The sequence below is a fragment of the Cervus elaphus genome, chromosome 33 (assembly GCF_910594005.1).
Source record: "Cervus elaphus chromosome 33, mCerEla1.1, whole genome shotgun sequence".
Classification (NCBI taxonomy): Eukaryota; Metazoa; Chordata; class Mammalia; order Artiodactyla; family Cervidae; genus Cervus; species Cervus elaphus.
The window spans coordinates 55,476,473-55,498,498 of record NC_057847.1 but is presented as its reverse complement, the minus strand read 5'-3'; the positions used below and the strand labels follow the sequence as shown (position 1 = coordinate 55,498,498).

Below are 22,026 nucleotides of genomic sequence, written 5' to 3'. Positions count from 1 at the left end.
TCTTACTCTACTTCTCTTAATGAGTTCAATAACCAGGTTGATGAAACTGAAACTCCTCACCCTTTCTGAGTCTCTAATTTCATTTTTTTCAGTATTTCAATCCACTCAATATCTCACTCCTAACAAAATCTATCAACAACTCTGCCTTCTTTAGCTCTTGTTTACTATCAAACGTCTAGGTTTTGGTCCATTTTCCCTCTCTCAATTCTTTCCATTTTGTTATTTCACCTGAATCCATTATTCTTGATGAAAAGTCACAGGTCACACCCATAGTTCTTAATAGTGAGCCTCATAATGTCATGAACACCAGGAGGCAAAGATGGGGGACTATGCACCCACCCTTTGTTGAATTAATATTTGTTTAATCAGCTTCACACCCATACCCAAAGACTTTAAGTTTTTTGTGGGAAGGAACCATTTCTATTTTAGTTCACTATACTATTTCTATCTTTTGCTTCTAGCATGGTGTGTCATTAACTACTTTTGAAGAATTATTGAAATATAGGAAAACTCTAATAAGCCTGATTTTTTTTTTAAAAAGGTAATTTAATTAGTACTATAAATGACAGAATGAGTCACTTATAAAAAGCATCAACTCTAGCTTCGTGGTAACTTCCATTAAACTATTTTACTCTACTCTAGTTGAGTCTATTTTACTTTTAGCTTCTGCTCTTCTGCTCAGCTTCTAGGCACTGATGATCTCAGGTTCTACAAGGTTATCGGTTCGTTAAGATACTTGTTTTGAACTCCCTCCTTCAACTTCCTTCTGAGGATGTGTATCAAACACAGTTTCTAACTGTGGGTCAGTGTTCCTGCCCACTTACTGGGCAGGATATGGGCCTAACTAGCTATGTTCCTTTAGATGATCATTCAAACTCTGTAAGCCTTACTTTTTTTCAAACACAAAATGAGAGAAGCAATACCTACCTCAGTATGTTGTTGCAGATTAAGTAAGGTGACTGACACAATCTCGCCCACTTTTCCAGCAAGCATGTCTTCATTTCTGCTCTTTCTTCCTTAGCAATTCACTATGCAAAAGCTTTGCCCAACCACGTCTTTTGAATAGGATTTCCTGTTGGCATGAGAACAGATAATCTGATTAGCTAGACCACTCTGAAATGTTATATAAGGTTATATAATTTTCATCCAGAAGTGACATAGATGTAGGGGCCGAGGGTGATGAATGATAAAGAACTAGAATCTCCAATGGGACTAGTCCCAGTATCTTTTGTAATAAGCCACTGGATTATTGTTGCTTAGTTGCTAAGTCGTGTCTGACTCTTTTGCAACCACGGACTGTAGTCGGCCAGGCTCTTCTGTCCATGGGATTTCCCAGGCAAGACTACCGGAGTAGGTTTCCATTTCCTTCTCCACGGGATCTTCTCAACCCAGGGATCAAACCAATGTTTCTTTCATTGCAGGTGGATTCTTTACCATTGAGTCACCTGGGAAGGCCAACCCACTGGATAGTAAAGCACAATTTCTTTAGTGAATAAATTCAAAAGAGGCATATCATCATCAAACAATGAGGCAACTTAGAAACAATTAAAATATTATATTTGTACTTTTTCCGATAAAAATTTAAAGTACTTTTATGGATTCAGTAAATAAAGCATAAAAATGGTGCCTTGATCTCTGTTACAGAATCAGATCCAAGTATTTTTTTTCTCTAAAGAAGAACATATTTTCCCTTTGTGTATTTACTTATTCTTTTCAGATTTGGGTTATGAACATATCATCAATACTTTTAAGCATTGGCTATTATTTCCTCCTGTGATACCATGTTCAAACACTAGGTCTTTGATGTTTCTGTCAGATATGCCCAGCAATCATAATTCATACTCTTGAATTTTTTAGTAGCACTACACAAAAATGACAAATACCTAGTCTTTTTAATGAATACAGAAAAATGAAAGAAAAGTTGCTAAATTAAAAAAAAAAAAAGTATAGAAGTACTCTCCCAATGTTTATTTTGAAGCCATTGAAAAAAATGGGAAAAATTGCCATTTTTTTAATGACCCTATTTCACAGCCACTGTATTTTTAAATACAGCCTCAGATTTTTAAAATGCTTAATGCCAAGAGGAAAATTTTGAATTCATTTCCAACAGAAAGCTTTTTGTGCAAAAGTGCTTATAAATTGTTTTTTAATTTGTAACTACAGAAATTTTCATGAACAAGCTGCAGTATTTTTCTTCTCTTTCAAAAGATAGAAGTAATAAAACAATAATCAATACCTCTGTACTAAATGATAGTGAATAAATCTAATTCATTCAAGCTAAAACTCCTTTCTTAATTCTTTTTTTTATGCAACCATAATCTTAGTCTCAATAGAAAGGATGATATTGAGTTCCCCTCAGTACACAGCATAGTTCCCTACTGGCTGGAAGAATAAGTTTTCAGTAAATTCACATCATGATAAACATAAGTACCTCAAACAAATAGCACAGTGACTTTGCTTTCTCATTCACTTTATCACATTGATATAGCTCAATTACAGGTTCAAATTAACTTAAGATATATTCTGATTCTGAATATTTAATATGAAGCATGTGAAAACTTTGACAAAAATATTTTTCATTTTATTATTGATTCCAGTTGTCATCAGAAATTTGATAATTGTTTTAAAAGTTGTAAATGTCATCAGGTTATAAACTTAGGTACACAAGTAATTTTCTTTATTTTCATTTATCAACTCATTTGATGCAGGAAATTCAATCTTGTAACTTGGAGGTATCCTCAATGAGTTTTGTTATTTTTCTCAGTAATTTCAGAGTTTAAGCTCTGTCTGTTCAGAGTTTTTGTTTTGTTTGTTTGTTTGTTTTGTTTTTTGTCCTTTTCTCCTTAGGATACCATTTAAGATTGCAAAGGTGAGTGTTGTACATAGACATAGATAAAAGAGAGATATCCAGTCCACAGCCAACTCCTGAATCCATTAAATTGTGCCTGGCACACTCTTGGTCATCTGCTTCTATTACTACTGCACCCTCCAAAGATGTCTATGGAACTATCATGACCATATGCCCTTTATCTCAAGTTCCATTGGGGATACTGAATTTCTTAGTCCCTTCAATTCCCTTATCTGGGGGCACTGGAATTTCAGGATACTATCTGGGGTCTCTTGAGTTAATATGATCCTAAATTATAAGTAAAAGTGCTATCACAGGTCCATTCTGCTAACATTTTTATATGAAGACTACAGCACCAAACTTGCCTGGAAGACTTCTTACAAATGGTTAGGATTGCCTAGTAGGTCTGAGGGAATATGTTGCAAGAATTTTTTATCTATAGATCCCCCCAAATGTATCTGGAGTTCCCACTGACTTCTCAACCATCCCAACTCCTATCGCCGAGAACTTAACTTGGGGCAGGGGGTATTTCAGTTCTGTATTAGCAGTATGAATCCAGTCTTTCTCTTCCCATTCGGAAGCTTCTCATTCCTCAGCATTCAGAACATTATTTTAATCATGGGAATCAGGAAATGGATTCTTCCATTCTCTTTTCTTTTTGCTGTTTACAGCATAAACTTTATGCTGGGCTACTATATGAGATGTGATCATCAGAATTCCAAAATGTGTATATATTGCAAGTCAGAAGCCTTGGCTTTTAAAGACTACTGACTCTGTATAAGTTTCAAAATCTTGTCTTGGAACTCAAGGCTAAAAGGAGTTTGGGTACTATATATATCCTTTGGTGCTCCCTACCTAACAAATGAATCTAACACAATAAAATTTGATTCACTATAGATAAGAAAGTTTAGGAAAATATTTGTAAATGATGAGAAAAATTTTAATTAAAGCCTTCAAAGTTTTTCTCTTTTACCACCCCAAATATTTTTTCCAAACAATATTATGTCAGTCCATTATCCCTGAAGACAGACTTTTCAAACAAGGGAAACTGGCAATTAATACCTGACTAAAAATATCATTTTACTTATAAATATCACTATTTATTTATTTATAAATAGTATAATATAGATAGTATAAATACTGTTTATGTATTTATAAATATCACTAAAACTAAACATTCAAAAAATGAAGATCATGGCATCCGACCCATCACTTCATGGCAAATAGATGGAGAAACAATGGACACAGTGAGAGACTCAGTTTTCTTGGGCTCCAAAATCACTGCAGCTGGTGACTGCAGTCATGAAATTAAAAGCCGCCTGCTCCTTGGAACAAAAGCTATGACCAACCTACACAGCATGGTAAAAAGCTTTGCCGACAAAGATTTGTCTGGTCAAAGCTATGAGTTTTCCAGTGATCATGTATGGATGTGAGAGTTGGGCCATAAAGAAAGTTGAATGCCTAAGAATTGATGCTTTTGAACTGTGGTGTCGGAAAAGAGAGTCCCTTGGACTGCAAGGAGATCAAACCAGTCAAATACTAAAGGAAATCAGTCCTGAATATTCATTGGAAGGGCTGATGCTGAAGCTCCAATTTTTTAGCCACCTGATGTGAAGAACTGACTCATTGGAAAAGACCACGATGCTGGGAAAGATTGAAGGCGAGGAGAGAAAGGGACGACAGAGGATGAGATGGTTGGATGCATCACCGACTCGACGGACATGAGTTTGAGCAATCTCCAAGAGTTGATGATGGACAGGGAAGCCTGGCGTGCTACAATGCATGGGGTCTCAAAGAGTCGGACATGACTGAGCAACTGAACTGGACTGAGAAATATCATACAAAGAAGGAGCAGAACCTAAAACGGCCTATAAATTTTCTAGTAAGCTTTAGTGTTTTATTCTGGAAAAATCATTTGACAATTCCAAAGTTGAATATTAAATGCACATCTAGAAATTTAGTAAACCAAATTTTAAAATCAGAAGATTCACTTAAAATCCACCTGTATAAAAAGAAAAAAATAAAAGTGGAAAAGGAAGGTGGTGGGAAATTTGCCCTCCTAGTCTATATATGTGTTGGGTCTTTGAACATGTTGTTTTGATTATCTGGAACACTCTTTCCTTTCTCTGTGTGAAATATACACATTAGTTTGCTTATCAGAGCCTCCCCTAACCATCACCACCCTGGTTCAGCTGTCCTAACTCATACTTTCCCTATCAACCATTTACAACACCTCACATGATTCGCATTAAAAACACTCTTCTACAGACATTAAGAGCCAGTGCCGGATCTCATGAACTTACATTCTAGTTGACGAAGAAAAAATTTAAAAGTTGATTATTTAGTTCATAAAAATACTATACGTCCTATCCTAATATATCTTTATTTTTTGGTTTCTGATCTCGTGTAATCATTCCCTTTCGAGACACAGAATGCTTTTTTATTCACCTCTGATGTAATGACTATATGATATTTTACAACATAGATTTACCATAATTTATAAAACCAGTCTTTTATTGAAGAGAGTTTAGGCTATTTTCAATCTTCGATTATTATTGTACAATGACTATACTTAACACATAATTCACTTCATACTTGGACAAGTTCTTCTGGAGAGCTAAACTCCAAGAAGTAAATTTTCCAGTTCAGAGAGTATGTGTATTTGCAAATTCCACAACTGTTATTCATTTGTTCTCTAGAGGGGCACATCTATAACACATATTCCAACAAGAATACATGACAGTACCTTATAAAATGTGTTAATATCAATAGAGTTCCTAATAAAACTTTTGAATTTTTGCCACTTTAAGAGGTGGGCAATGGTTATTTTTTGTTGTTCAGTCACCAAGTTATGTCCGAATTTTGTGACCCTGTGGACTGCAGCATGCCAGGCCTCCTTGTTCCCTATCATCTCCCAGAGTTTGCCCGAGTTCAAGTCCATTGCATTTCAGTGTAACTTTAATTTGTATTTTTCTTAACAATAAATGGTTGGCCCTTTTAAAAAATAATTGAGAGCCATTTCCTTTTTCTGTCTATGTTGGTCATTTTTCTTGGACTGTTGCTTTAGCATTATGATCTCTAGCTATTTTTATACTAGAAAGTTTAGCTTCTTGTGACATAAGTTGCAAATGATTTTTAAAAAATAGATTGTCATATGATACAACTTTCTCTTATGATTTATTGGTCTATGGAGATGATCCTATAACTTTCTCTTTAATTTTATTAATATGATGAATAGTATATTAATAGATTTGTTCTTGGTTTTCATTTTGACATTTTATAATGTTGTAATGCTTTGTAGAAATATTCAACTGCATTGCTATTATTTTTTAGGGATGTTTTAACATTATTTATTTTCCATATGGCATTAGAATCAACTTGCAAGTCCTAAATGAGAACAAATAAAATCTATTTGTATATTTTACTGGGATTATTGAAGTGTATACACCAATTCGAGGAGAACTGACTTTTTTCTTGATGTTGAAAATTATTCGACTTTTTTCTTGTTCAGATTCAGGAATATTTAAAAAATTTTATGTAAGTCTGAAATACTTTTTGTTAATATATCAGTTTGCTTTCAATTTCAATATTTTAATTTCACTTTTAAATTTAGTTCTCATATTAATTTGTTAATAGATATTTAGTTCTCATATTAATTTTGTACCAGATTACTGTGCTAAACTATCTTTTTGTTCATACCAGGTACACAATTGTATAATTTTAAAGCAGTGATAATTGACTATCTCTTTTTCAGTTTTCAGCTGCAAAATATTAACATTAAAGAAAGCACCTTTGGTGTTTCTCCATTAAGTCCAGGTGTGACTTGGATGTGAATAAAGCAGAAGTTAAAAATTTTAACATTTTGGCCATAATTACATATAAATGCCTGCAATATATATTAATCCTAAGATCAAACAGACTCTAAATATTGTTATCTCTATTTTATAATTTTGAATATATATTCTTTCAAATATGATTTTAAATGGCTATAATATTTCATAGCATAAACATCATATAATTTATTTTTTCTCTCTTACAAGATACTGGGGTTTCTATGACACTATAAATAGTACTGTGCTCACTGTCCTAGCACACACATTTTAGTGTACTCCAAAGAGTCTTTTGCATAAATCTGAAAAAGTACTTCGAAAACTATACATAGCTTTAATTTAATTTTTAAACTGTACTCCATAAAAATTTTATTACTTATTATGCTCATTATTGAACAGAGTTTACTTTTTACTGAGTCCTTGATGAAAAAAGACATCTAAATTTTAAATAACTTTGCCAATTTAATATGTGAGGTATGTTTTCATCTTTGTGTGGTTTCATATTTTTTAATTTTCACTGACATTGAGCTTTTTTCTTCCTGGAATTCATGGAGCATTTGCACTTCTCTTTTTATAAATGTCCTGTCCATGCTTTGTGACTGGGCAGCTTTGGGGACACTGCCCTTTCTCTGATGAAAAAACTCTTCTTGCAAACTCTTTTAAATGTGGCAAATAGCATCCTTTTCCCCATCATTGGGTCCTTTTGTCTGTCTTTTTAATACAGAATTTTAAATGTGTATTAATATATGATATTATCCTTTATATTTTATTTGGTTTTCATAGAGATTTTACTTTTAAAAATCAAATAAGTATGTGAATATATTTTCCTCATCTTTGCATTTTTTCAAATGTTACATTTATCTCTTATTATATAATTGTATGATCTGAGGACCATTTATATTTTCTGTCATGTTCCACTTGTCTCCCTGATGCTTCTTGTGACAGTACTATACTCATTTATTTAATGAATTTTGTAATATGGGCTTCCCTGATATCTCGGTAAAGAATCCACCTGCAATACAGGAGACCCCAGTTCAATTCTTGAGTCGGGAAGATCCCCTGGAAAACAGACAGGCTACCCACTCCAGTGTTCTTGGGCTTCCCTTGTGGCTGAGCTGGTAAAGAATCCACCTGCAATGAGGGAGGCCTGAGTTCGATCCCTGGGTTGGGAAGATCCCCTGGAGAAGAGAAAGGCTACTCACTCCAGTATTTTGGCCTGGAGAATTCCATGGACAGTCCATGGAATCACAAAGAGTCGGACATGACTAAGCGACTTTCACTTTCACATGTAATGTAGAGCATATTCACCTTTATACTCTGTTTCAAAATCTACTATTTTTAATCATGTATTCTTTATAAACATTAAAAAATTATCAACTTAAAAAAAGTACATTGGAATTTTTAATTTTGGCAGTGTTAAAACTAGCATTTTATTTAGGAAGAGTTGATTATATCAAGAATACTATATTTTTCTCTCTCTCAAATTTTATATTTTCTTCATACTATTGGTAATTTTAATCTAATAAGCACACACACATACATATGATTTTTCCTTTATATTTTACACTTTATGTCTGGCCAATTAACATTCTTATGAAACTCTGAAAGTAAGCAATTTATTCACAAAATTATTAAAATTTCAACAATTTAGAGGTTATTTTTATGTCATTTCTCTTTAGGACTCCTATTGCAAAAAGAATACATTACTGTATTAATCACTTTTCTTTTTTGTTTTCACCAGTTTTAAAATCTAAAGAAATAACATTTTTGTTCATTTTATTTTATATTAAACAAGGTCATTAATTATAGCTCCTCAGATTATTTAACTTTGCAAGTATATAACCAGTAATATGAAAAAATTGATTTGTATTCTCTCTCCGAGGTTATAAATATTGTCTTATGATATCACATAGCATTTACATGCTTAAGTATTTGATGACTCATATCACAAATAGATTTTATTTTTTTTCCATTTATTTTTATTAGCTAGAGGCTAATTACTTTACAATATTGTAGTGGTTTTTGTCATACATTGACATGAATCAGCCATGGATTTACATGTATTCCCCATCCCGATCCCCCCTCCCACCTCCCTCTCCACCCGATCCCTCTGGGTCTTCCCAGTGCACCAGGCCAGAGTACTTGTCTCATGCATCCAGCCTGGGCTGGTGATCTGTTTCACCCTAGATAATATACATGTTTCAATGCTGTTCTCTCAAAACATCCCACCCTTGCCTTCTCCCACAAATAGATTTTAATATGAAGGCCCAAGAGTCCTATATTAATTCTGTCTTTATTTATAGACCAAAATATCTAATGTTACTATTTATGTTTTAGGTTAGTGGGATGGTTCGGCCATGAACTAAGCACCAGATTTAATATGGATAACAGTAAGTGTATTCAATTTTACTTCACAAGTCATTTTATTTTAAGTTTATTTCAGTTTTCATCTTTGTATGATATGTAATATGCATGCCTCATGGAGAGTGCACTTTGAAAATGCCACTAAGAATTCTTAAAATAAGAAATGACATTTCCTCAATGTAAGACTAAGTATTCATAGATTTTAGTATGATTTTGAGTCTATCCTTTTATAGGGAAATAAGAGGAAGCAAAATCTAAAATACAGAATTCAGGTCTCACCAATATGGAGTACCTAAACCATCAGACAGTGGGGACAGAAAGGAATCATTGTCTTAGAGTCAGGCCCAGAGAGACAGGTATCAAGCCCATTTTGCTGTTTATTGGTTTTGTGATGCTGTACAAATTTGATCATTTTGGACTTTTAATTTTTTTCCTCATGTATCTAATGTGAATAATAATATCTATTTCAGGGTTTGTTCTGAGGGTAAAATACGTTCAAAGCTGTAAACTAAGCAGCATACTAATTAATAAATGTTCAGTTTTATCCCTCTCTTTTCCCAAATTATTCTCCTTTTGTGGCTTTTGCCACAAGCATGCGTATGTGTGTGCTAAATCACTTCAGTCATGTCCAACTGCAACCCTATGGATTGTAGCCTGCCAGTCTCCTCTGTCAGTGGGATTCTCCAGACAAGAATACTGGAGTGGGATGCCATACCTTCTTCCAGGGGATCCTACCCCCTCCTAATGGATCAAACTTGCATCTTTTATGTCTGCTGCAGTGGCAGGCAGGTTCTTTACTACTAGTACCACCTGGTAATCCCACTTTCACCACATACCAAACAGTAACCCCAGTGGGTAGAAATTAAAGTACATAATTAGTGCAGGGAGTTCTTAAACTGCCCTACCTCTCTTTCCTTCCTGAGTGACTTTATTCTTCCAACACACGGGATACAGAAAACTTCCTAAATGTTCTGTGAATCCAACTTAAACTTGATCCTTTAGACTGCTTCCAATCCTGAGATTTGATGTTACATATATACACATTTGCATCGACAAAGATGCAAAGGATAAAGATGGGCCCTTTGAGTCAAATCAGGAAAGCTATATTTTTCTTAGCTGCTGAAATCATGAACTCTTTTATACAGTTATTTAAATTGTTTGTAACAGGTTTTCTTATCTGTAAATGAGGAAACCGGGTTAGATCAGGAGTGGGCAAAGTGTTTTTTTCTGTGAAGGTTCAGACTGTAGATATGTTAAGCTTTGGAGGCTAGGGCAAGTTGTGCACTATGGCGAGTGCACAACTCTGCTATTGTGGTGCTAAAGCAGCCATAGAAATATATAAATAAGTGAACAGGGCTATGTTCCAATAAACTTTTATTTACAAAAATAAGGAGTGGGCCAGATGTGACCCATAGGACGTAGTCTGACTAGCCCTCAAAGGAGATCAGTCCTGGGTGTTCATTGGAAGGACTGATGCTGAAGCTGAAACTCCAGTACTTTGGCCACCTCATGCAAAGAGTTGACTCACTGGAAAAGACCCTGATGCTGGGAGGGATTGGGGGCAAGAGGAGAAGGGGACGACAGAGGATGAGATGGCTGGGTGGCATCACCGACTCGATAGACATGAGTTTGAGTAAACTGCGGGAGTTGGTGATGGACAGGGAGGCCTGGTGTGCTGTGATTCATGGGGTCACAAAGAGTCGGACACGACTGAGTGACTGAACTGAACTGAACTGAAAGACCCAGAAAATTCTCTCACTCTCAGTCAGTATTAGTTTTCAATTTGCTCTAACTAGTAATTTTAATTCTTGGATTTAACTTGCAACTTATTCAATATAATTAATTATATGAGAATATTGTCTGTTATTAACTTACCTTTTCAATATATTCTTAGATCATTTTTGTAAACCACATTTTTTCCTCTTTTCTAAGAGAAGTCACTTGATATAGTAATTCTAGTGTTAAAAGTCACCTTCATACATCATTTCATTCACATTTTTGCCTTTGTAGGATACTACAGTTACAAGCCATTCAAGTCTTGATCCTTTGCTGTCATTGACAAGGTTTCTGATTTGGAGGCCTCTGTGGACTGTGACCCATGGAGACTGCCGCCTCCATTAGGTCTCGGAGGTGGGGATGAGGGAGAGGTTTGCTGCTGCATCCAGGCCTGGGCCCGGCTAGTGGACGGCCGCAGCGAAAGCCCTGGAGTTCTGTGGAATGCAGCCCTGGGGCCCCGGTCCACCTGCCAGTCCCAAGGCCTAAGGCACCAGTCCATCTCTCACTGTGCTCTCCTTACAAGCACCACTGCCAGGCTGACTGTTAAAGAGTGGGACCTCCAACTGCCTGCTAGGAATCTTGCCCTAGAAGCTGCGTGCCCACCCTGCCCCTATTACACGGGCAGACAAGATGGAAGTCACAGGTGAAGGAAAAATATAGCAGTATTTTAGGTCCATCAAGTTTCTTTTAATTATCTCAAAAATCTTGGGAATAAAAGCTTTTAAGTCTTAGATATTTTCCTTCTATTTTACTGTCATTAAAAAGATCCATCAAGGACACTTTTTAAATACATCCTATAAAAGTAATATTAATTTTTCAGAACTGCAGTTAATCCCTGGAGTCAATGGATTCCGAATCTCGAATCCTCCCATTCTGCTGGTCTGTTCCTTACATGCTAGTTTGGAGGTAAGTGATCTATGCATCAAACCTCCCAGACTGTCACCTTTCTCTTTATCTGACTGTGACATGCTGTCATATTTTATCTGTTAATCAGCTAGATTAATATGCACTGTGCATAAACGATGAACAGAGGACAGGATTCTCCTTTAGGACAGTGACTGTGGCTCACGTCACCCTTTATTTATGTCTCCAGCCCCCGGCACAAAGCTTGGCACAGTGTTGGTACTTAATATTCAACAGAACTTAGTTGGGGTGACGTATATTTAGTTCCACCTAGAATTTGTGTGAACTTGAATGAGTCACTGGATCTTCTATTAGTCTTTCTATATGGAAAATAAGCCTGAAATATTTAAGTCTTGATTAACCCACTCATTCAAACATTTACTAAAAAACTATCATGTGTCGGACAATATCGTGATTACTGGGGACTCTTATTTCTTCTAGTTCTGTGAGTCAGTGAGCTAACAAAGTGTCATATGACAAAATTATAGGAGGACTTACTTTAAGGGGTGAGGGAGAGTATGAATAAGGTCAGAGTAAAGCAGAGACTGAGTAAGCTTGTCTCATGAGGTAGAGTGTATTTTCCCCCTTTTTGGGGTTTCTATGTCATTATATCCATGTGTAATCTTTACTGTTACTGGCTTAGTAATTTTCTTTAAGTTCATTCATATTTTTACTTGAAAGTAGTCTCACTCTAAATTATAATACCCAAATGGTCAGTTTGGATTTCTAGACATGCATATGTCTATTATTTCTATATATCTAGGTACTTATTTATAACTATTCATTTACACACACATATAATGCATATATATGTATATGCATATACATATCTTCTAATTATTTGGATATCAGATATTCATTAGTTTCAGACTGAGACAAAAATTTATCTAAGTAAATATATACTGCTAATAATTATATACTCTATGATAATGAGCTTCCCCAGTGGCCCAGTAGTAAAGTATGCCTGCAATACAGAAGACACGGCAAGGGCCTTGGGTTCAATCCCTGTGTTAGGAAAAATCCCCTGGAGAAGGAAGTGGCAACTCATTCCAGTATTCTTGCCTAGGAAATCCTATGGACAGAAGAGCCTGATGAGCTATATAGTCCACGGGGTTGCAAAAGAGTTGTCAGATACAACTTAGTGACTAAAACAATAACAAATATGTAATGGTATTAATACACATATTAAAGAAATGCATATTTTATATACATAAAGTAAAATATATTTTAAGTAAATATACATGTATATTTCTAATAGAGATCTTAAATCTGTAGACATTAAAATAAAAATTTGATTTTTTAAAGGTATTGAAATCCTCCTAAAATCATCTAGTTTAGGAAATTCTGTTGTGCCGTATTCCAGCATGAGTGACTGGATAAAGACTTCCAAACCTAAAATTCTAGAACTCTGTGAAAATTCACAGCAGTTTCTCATTCTGGCCACTGGACGGCAGTGTCAAGTTCCTCTGTTTTTATACAGTTTCACCACTAGATAGTAGTAATCAACTCGTTTCACTTCATCCCAATTTAAAAAAAAATCACCTACTCAGTATGACCACTAGATGGAGCTTGTGCTATTTTCAGGTTTTGGCAGATTTTTCTATTTTGAGTTGAAATAGACCCAGTAACAAGATTTCTGTGATACAAATTATATTTGGGGAGGGGTGGGGGGAGTGATTAAACCTGCTTGGCAAACCAAATAACGATATTTGACTTGTTTTTAAAATAGTCAACCTGAGGAACAGTTCCATTAAACTTTTTTTTTTTTTTTAAAGAAAATAACGTTTTGCATACTTTGCAAACTTATATCAGGGAGAAGATGAATTATTAATACAATAAGGAGAAAAGAAATAAGTCAAAAAGGCATACCTTAGAAAGAAGGAGCACTTAAAGTTATTTCCTCTGATTTTACTTATCTTTGCAAATTATTTCCTAGCCATATCTAGAAAATGTCTTTTAGACACTATCACTTTGGTATTCTTTGCAGTGGACTGACTTCAGTATTCACCTCTTCTGCAACAGAAAAAAACAGATTCCTATTTTCCCTACCAATAGTTTTGCTCCACACTGTATAGCAGTCACCTAGATATGGTTTTTATTCTCAGCTGGAATCTGAAAACAGATGTATCTTCTACTTTAATAGCTAAACTTAAACCTAAGAAAAGAACCCTAATGCCTCAGAAAAAGGATGTACACTTCTCTTGAGTTTCTCATCACTTAAGTATTTCTCTGTAGCCTCATGGAAATACCTTATTAAATAATTCACTGTCAAGACTATGTTTTTACCAAAATTATCTTTAAATAATCAAACCTTGAGTTAAAGAAAGTATTTTTGGAATTCTTACTCCCCATTATAAATTGCAAAATTCTGAAATTACAATATATTTCACTGTTTCCCATTCTCTAGGTAACTGTTAAACTGTTGTACTTTCTAGATGTTTCTGAATTTGCTATATGACTATCAGTGAATTAACAGATTCAGCACTTAGCTTATTTATTTAAAAATTTTGCATTTAGGAGATAAGAAGTTGAAGTTTGAGTAAGTGAAAGAAATAAACACACAAATCAAACTACATTTGTTATCTCTACTTCCCTTTAGAAAAATATTCTTACACAATAAAATGCCAACTGAAGGAGAGATCTTTATATTTAAGAATCGATGTCTATTGGGACTTCCCTAGTGGTCCAGTGACTGAGACTCCACGCTCCCAATGCAGGGGGTCTGGGTTTCCTCTCTGTCAGGGAACTAGATCCTAGAGGCCTCAACTAAGAGTTTGCATGCTACAACTAAAGATGCTGCATGCCGCAACAAGGACTGATATTCCCATGTGCGAAAACAAAGATCTGGCACAGACAAATAAATATTAAATAAAAATTGCAAAAAAGTAAATGAATTGATGTACATGGATATGATTTCAGATTTGTAATACAAAGAATTTTTTAAAATTAGTTATGGCATTGTTCACAATGTGTATTTGATTGAAGGATATGATGAAAAATAACACCTTATAATCAGTTTCAAATTGTTTCTTTATACTGTTGCCTATTTAATAATTTATGCAATAATTTTAAAAATACTGGGGATAAAGAGGAAGAATAAAGTAGGAAGCAGGAGGCAAATACTCCATCCCTTACTGGGACACTAAGTATGACCTTAAACAAATGACAACTACTCTTGAATTCATTTGCCTCAACCTTTTAATGAAGATGTTTGAACCAGATTAATTCAGAGGTCACCTCAATCATCCAGTTAGTAAACATGACATTAAACAACACTTATATTTTATTTTGAAGGGTTCTATTTATACATAACAACAGGTAGGCAATATAATTATTTAAATAGCTTCAAAATATAAAATTAGAGCATTCAATTAAAATATAGGGCAAGTCAGAAGAAATGTACTCTGCATTCCCTCAGAAAGTTATTAGGGACCAAATTTTAAGAACTTAAGAGCTGAGAACATCGTTATACTTATTTTTCCTATTTAAAATTATCCAACTTTTCTAACTTTGGATTTATTTTAGCTAGTAAGAAAAATAACCCAAGTAGTGGAAATTCTGCCAAAAAAAAAAGCTGAATATTTTCAAACTACACTTTTCATTTTTCCTAATTAAAAAAAAGAAAAAAAAAAAAAGATTTCCACAGTGTTAAAAGCACAAAAATAATGAGACGCAAAGAAAGGGGGAGGGGGGACATTCAGTCTACTTCACTGTTAACTCCTATTATCCCCTCTTAATATTTTTAACTGAGGCTTCTGAAGAGACTTTTAAAGCCACCTCAGAATGCAGCTTCTCTTGTTATGGTTGTAATGTGGAAAATAGTTTTCCATTTAAATGTTATTTTATTATTAACAAAGAGTACGTTAAAATCTGATACGTTAAAATCTTTGTCATGAAAACTTTTGGTTTCTTGTTATCAAATCTACAAGAGCAAAACTTCATTTAAAAAACCCTATAAGCTTAATATCCCCCGAAGTCTTACTGACTTATGACTACAAGTGAAATATCATTAAAAGTACTAATTTACACAGTGCCCCATCTGCATCTTATGGGACCCAAAGCAGATCCAGAAAGTTTAAGATCCAGAAAGTTTACTAGAATTACTTGAATAATTAAAATGTCTTCAAATTACTATGAATCTCCAAAGAGAAGCTTGGAAAGATTCCTGCTTTTGTTTTTGTTTTTTTTAATTTCAAGCCTGACAGTCAGAGCACTGGGTGGACCACACTTTTCCCTGTTCCTTGCTCCTGCCTTCTGTGAGAAAGTTGATTCTTGAATCATGCTCTCTGACCGCCATTTTGTTTCACATAGGAAATGAAGAGACGCCTCCTACCAAACTCCGTGTAGTGAGGGTTACCCGAGTAGTAAAGCAGAATTTTTCGCGCTGAATATGTCGGATATTAGCTTCTACTTCAGCTGAACTCTTCTTGGGTTGCAGACACAGTCCATGAGGTCTGGTTGGGGAAACAGACATACTTTTCTACTGTCTGATCCTCCTCTCTTCTTTCAATATAGTAACTTAAATATAACTCCCATCTTCTCCTTCAGCCAAATACATACCCTCTGCAATAGGTCAAGAAAATCTATGACTGGACAGTTTGAGTCCTATTAGAATGCCTACCCACACATGCCATGTATATATATAGAAAGAACTATTTTCATAGACTTCATAAAGTATAGATATCACCAAATGACCCTATTTTTGCTCTGTGGCCTACCACGATACAGAAAAGGGACATTAAGTGGCCTGCTAGTGCATCATTCTCTATTTGCAGTTCATTCAGTTCTTACATGTAGGATATATTTTGAAACTCTACTTGACCTTAAGAGATAAGCTAAAAAAAGCATGTCTGTTCTGACCCCTAATGTTCCAATACCAGTTATTGTGTGCCCTTGTCACTCATCTTAACATAAGAAACCTCAAGAAGCAAGTGGCAGTATTTTCACACCAGTGTTAAGAGTTTAGCAGCAGAAAAAATCGATGAAAGAAGAAAAAAGGAAAGACGAAATGCTTTGGTAATATATAAGCATTATCTAACATTATTTGCTTTCCTGCCTGACCAAACTTAGCATCATTTTTAACTCCCGGTTTTCTTACTGTTAAACTGAAAGAGATTTAGGAATTGGTAAAATGATTATGAATAATATTGGTAACATTGCCTTCCACATAAGCACTGAACTCTTACTGTACTATTTGTGGACTAAACAAACTTTATACAGGAATAGAAAAAAATCTTCTTGATTACAATTGTATAAAATGTTTGGAGGAAAAATTCTGACATTTATAAAATTTAAATCCATTTATTAAGGTATGTTTTACTTGTACTAATTATATGAAACTAATTTAAAATAGCTCTGAAGGAACATTATGTTAACTTATTTTTTTCTGCTTTTGCAAGTATTGTTTAAACAACATTTGTATAGCTATTCTATCATGGAAACTTTGTGTTCAGTTTTTAATGGCAAAGTATTTAAAAGACATGTTTTTTTATGAAAAGATGATCTAAAATGGGATGTTTTATTAGAAAGGTCAGAAGCGGGCATTTCCTTTTTATATGTGATTTACAGTTAATTTTTACTTTATAAATCAACAAGAAACTGTGAACCTGATTGTTTCTCATTCTGCAGATCTTTAAACAAGCAACTATGAAAGCACTGAGGAGAAAATCTATTTTGCTAACTGGTTATCTGGAATACATGATCAAGCATTACTTCAACCAGGACAAAGCAGAAAGCAAGAAAACAGTGGTGAACATAATTACTCCATCCTGTATAGAGGAACGTGGCTGCCAGCTAACCCTCACATTTTCTATTCCAATAAAACACATTTTCCAAGAACTAGAAAAACGAGGAGTGGTTGTAAGTGCATCTCTTGTTTCCCTACCAGGTTTTCCCTATGGGTTGCAAATGTTGAGGATAAAATTTGAATTTTTTGGTTTATGCATTTTTCTATGATACTTAATTTTGATCAGTGAGGATAAATTAAGTGCCAACTAAGTGTTCAGCACTCTGTTAACTAAAGGCACAGAGATCTGTTATTTCTGATAAAAGGGAAAACACCACAAATTTTGTTATAGGAATCAGTATTATGTAACTTATCCATTCATTATAGATTGGGTAGAAAAAAAAATAATGAAAACCCCAATATTAATTTGTGGAGCAAGTGGAATTAAAGGACACATCAATATAGTAGAGGGAGAAAAAGGAAATTAGTCTTGTTAGTTGTATTGAAATAAGTTATTTTCAGCCTGTTCACTGCAGTCAAGAAAGATATGTAGACACATCTTAACAGTGTTAACATTGTATGGAATATATTTTTGTTGTTGTTGTGTTTTACTATTGTGCCTAAATAGTCCTCTTTGTCTCTTGAAGAGAATTAATAATTGTTTAATGAGCAATTCCAGGATAAACAGTGATATCTATTTCCAGGGATAATATAATTTAGAAAATACTGCACTCAGTGTTCCAAGCCTTTAGGAGAGATTTTCCCAGTTTTTGGAGACACATAGAATATCAGCAATCCAAATAAAATTCTACCATTTGCAAGCCATGTGCTCCTGTGAAAGTTGGTAAACATCTATTGACTTGAGACTTCTCATCCATATTGGAATCAAATATACTTACCTCAAAATTTGTTATGGAATTAAATGTGCCAGCAGACACAAATCATTTATTATATTATCTAGCCTGTAGGGGTGTCTCTTAACAACAGAGTCATAGTGATCTTCAGCCTAAACTGAATTATCTAATTCATGGGATTAGGGATTATTAAATTCAGTGGAAATATAATTGACTAAAACTCTCCAGATTTCAGTGAAGTTCTCATTCATTGAAATGTGTGCAAGGGTTCCAGTCTCTTCAGGGTCTCCCCACAGATAAACTATACACCTGATCTATTTATTGGATGTTTATATAGGATGAGTACACTTCAGGAAAGTACTTCAGACATTAATGTACCAACCCATTAATATTTTAATGATTATTAAGAGAATAGCTTCAAATAACACAAACATGATGTTTTACTTAAAGTGAAAGAAAATGCTTACATATTAAATTTTAGGGTAATCAGTATGAATGTTTTATGTAAGTTTCTCTTGAATGCAGATTTCCATTATGTGAAAAATGTTAACATTATTGTGGCTTTACTTTTTGTTTCCCCTACAGTGTGACAAACGGGAGCCAGATGGCATTCGAGTGGCTCCAGTTCCTCTCTACAATTCTTTCCATGATGTTTATAAATTTATCAATCTGCTCACTTCGGCACTTGGCTCTGTAGAAACATAAAATAGCAGTATTTTCCACAGCAACTAAAGCAAATAAAATGGAAAGCCTGCAGTTACTTTATTACTATTATTCAATTCTTAATTAACAGAAGTATTTAAAAAATGATTGCAATTAACTGGAAATGGATTGCATACTTTATAGAAAAACATGACAATTTTGCTAAGGGTCTGTGGTCTTGAGATCTCCATGCTGTCCAACTTCTTGGTGTTTGGTGAATCAAAGTATTTATTGGTACAAGTATTATGTACACAGTCTTGATTATCCGTCACATTTCATAGTTAATGAAATGTTTTCTGTTGGTTTAATGATAATTTGAATGACAACTTCATATGTATGTAGAAATTTTTGTATCAATTTTAGAAATATTACTTTAATTTTAATTTACCAAGCAATTTCTTATAGGTACTGCCATTGAACAGTCTGAAGTATATATGCTTTTTACAATGTTCCACCTAACTCCAACCTAAGGAACACAAAATACATTTTCTAGGGCAGTGGCTTTCAAATACTTTGGTCATAATCTATACTAAGAAATGCATTTAATATCAGGGTGTAATTTGTGTACATGCCTTATTTCATTGATTCTAATACACAACTTTTAATCACATTTTAACATCTGGTAAAGAAGAAATATCTTTCAACTTTCATTCAACAGCTTCTTAAAATTGCCACTGGCCATTCTTTCATGTTACCATCCCTGATGGTGCCATGATTCTCATACTGAGTATATATCATCCTAGATCTGGTTTTAAAGTTGTATACATAGTAGAAGCAAAAGTTGCATAAATTATTCACCTATGCTTTAATATTCATTTACTTTATGTCATCACAACAAATGTTGGTTGAAGTTCATTAAATTGATTTCTTTACTCACTCTTGGGTCCTAATCCATTTTTCATGGATGTCCTTTTATTTAATGTTATCATAATCTCTTGCTTTTGTTTAATGGGAATCACTCTGGATAAAAGACTTTAGATGCTTCTCTTCTGTAAAAGAGTGAAATAAATCACTCGAAGATTCTTGCAGTTGAGGATCAGAGTTAGGAAATAAGTGCCCATCTCTCAAGCCCTGTCCCACATCTATGGACTTTTCTTTCCCACTGTGAAAAAAAAAAAACTGCAGTTACTTTACATTCAGCCCTGTAAGATTCCCCTAGTTTTTAGCTGTTGATGCCATAAACACTATTCATGAATTGGCAAAATATTCCACACTTCTGTACATAAGCAGCAAGAAAAAGTAAGTACGATGTAATTATTGCCCATGATGAAACAAATTAACTTAGCCAACCACTTTGAATGGCAGAGTTAAATAAAAAGTTGCAGAGCTCCGACACCAACACCAGCAACTACTGATATTTATGGAGTACTTCCTACATACCATGTATTCTGCTATTCTATTTATATGTTATCTCATTTAGCTGAGTAGTTGCATAATTACTTTAGAAGTGCTTTCCACCTCCACTTTTGGCAAAACTCATCCTCATAGATGGAAAAATTCTCAAGACCTTAAAATCTGACCATAAATGACTTCATCTAGAAGAAACAGTTTTTGAACCTCATAGTGGTACACAAGAAAAGACACAGCTTCAGCTCACAGAGGACAGGTAGCTTAGTGGGGAAATAGACTGTAAACCTATAAACATCCAAGTAAATATATACTCACAAACTATAACTTCTTCTACGAAGATAAATGGTGATATTATGACAGAAAAATCTTAGGGGTATTCACTAAATGGTTGAGTAACAGAAGGTGTATGAACGCACTTATCGGTTTAAGTTCCAAAGTATTTCATGTTAATTACATCAGAATTACATCAAATTGTGTTTAAAAATCATTCAAAGCATAATCAGCACTCTGTCCTCATCGGGTAGGTGAGAAACAGTATTAGAAACTAACTTTCTCCCACTTGCATCCCCCTCTCTCCCTAAAGAGACAATCATTGAAGTAAATGCTGTGTTAATCATTTCCTTTCTCTAAAATTTTATAACTACATATTGACCCATAAAAATATATTAGCCAAACTTGCCTGTGTGAACTTTATACAAATTTAATCATACTATATATATTCTTCTGCTTCTTTTGTTCAGCTTCTTATTTTTGGAGATTCATTCGTTATACATAATTTTTCATTCATTCTCATTGCTGCTCAGTAATTTATTATATAATTGAAGTTGTTAATTCATTGTACTACTGATGAAGATGTGAGTTGTTCCAGACAGCTGTAATATTGCAACAATGCTGCTATGAACATTCTTAGCGTACACATTCAAAAGTGCAACCAGGACACACAACTGTGAAAGCGCTGAGTCACAGGCCAAACACACGTTCAACTTCGCTGTGTCCTGGCGAACTTTTCCAAAGTGACTGTACCAGCTTCCACGCCAACCAGTAGGACATGAAGATCTCCAAGCTCCTCACCCTTCCAGTGGTAGCTGTTGACTGCCAGTGTCCTGTGTACCTGTTAAAACAGCCAAGGTGATTATTAAAATAACAGAGAATAAATTCTTTAGCTTCCACACAAGAAGAAAAGGAAAAAAAAAAAAAAAATGAACACACATACACCACACCTGTTAATGCTTCAGACAACATTCTTAACTTGTGGATTAAACCAAAACCAGATGTTTTTCCTGGATTTTACACTTATCCAGCCTCTTTGGCTTTCTGTTTTCTCCTTCCCAGGTTTTTTCTGTGATAAGTGAAAATTGTTTCAGTAAAACATATTTATCCAAATCCCTGTCTGAAGGCCTATTCCTTGGGAACTAAATCTAAGACAGCATTTCTTTTAGCTACTCTTAATAATCATAAATATTAATATTTATGTGCATGTATGCTCAGTCGCTTCAGTCATGTCCAATTCGTCACAACCCATCGGACTATAGCCTGCCAGACTCCCCTGTCCACGGGATTCTCCCATCAAGAATCCTGGAGTGGGTGGCCATGTCCTCCTCCAGGGGATCTTCCTCACCCAGGGACTGAATTTGCGTACTGTGCACTGTGGGTGGATTCTTTATCCATTGAGTC

At 34.5% G+C, this 22,026-nt stretch overlaps 1 protein-coding gene across 2 annotated transcripts in view; it reads left to right on the top strand.

Annotated features, from left to right (window-relative positions):
• Nucleotides 1–21,735, top strand: part of KYNU (kynureninase) — a 113,061-nt gene extending 91,326 nt beyond the window's left edge. For both annotated transcript variants that reach the window (XM_043894678.1, XM_043894677.1), the window contains 4 exons: nucleotides 9,016–9,068; nucleotides 11,639–11,724; nucleotides 17,350–17,580; nucleotides 18,886–21,735. In XM_043894678.1, the coding sequence (XP_043750613.1) occupies nucleotides 9,016–9,068; nucleotides 11,639–11,724; nucleotides 17,350–17,580; nucleotides 18,886–19,005 (490 nt within the window). In that variant the 3' untranslated portion in view covers nucleotides 19,006–21,735. The remainder of the gene's footprint in view (nucleotides 1–9,015; nucleotides 9,069–11,638; nucleotides 11,725–17,349; nucleotides 17,581–18,885) is intronic.
• The last annotated feature ends 291 nt before the right edge of the window (nucleotides 21,736–22,026 follow it).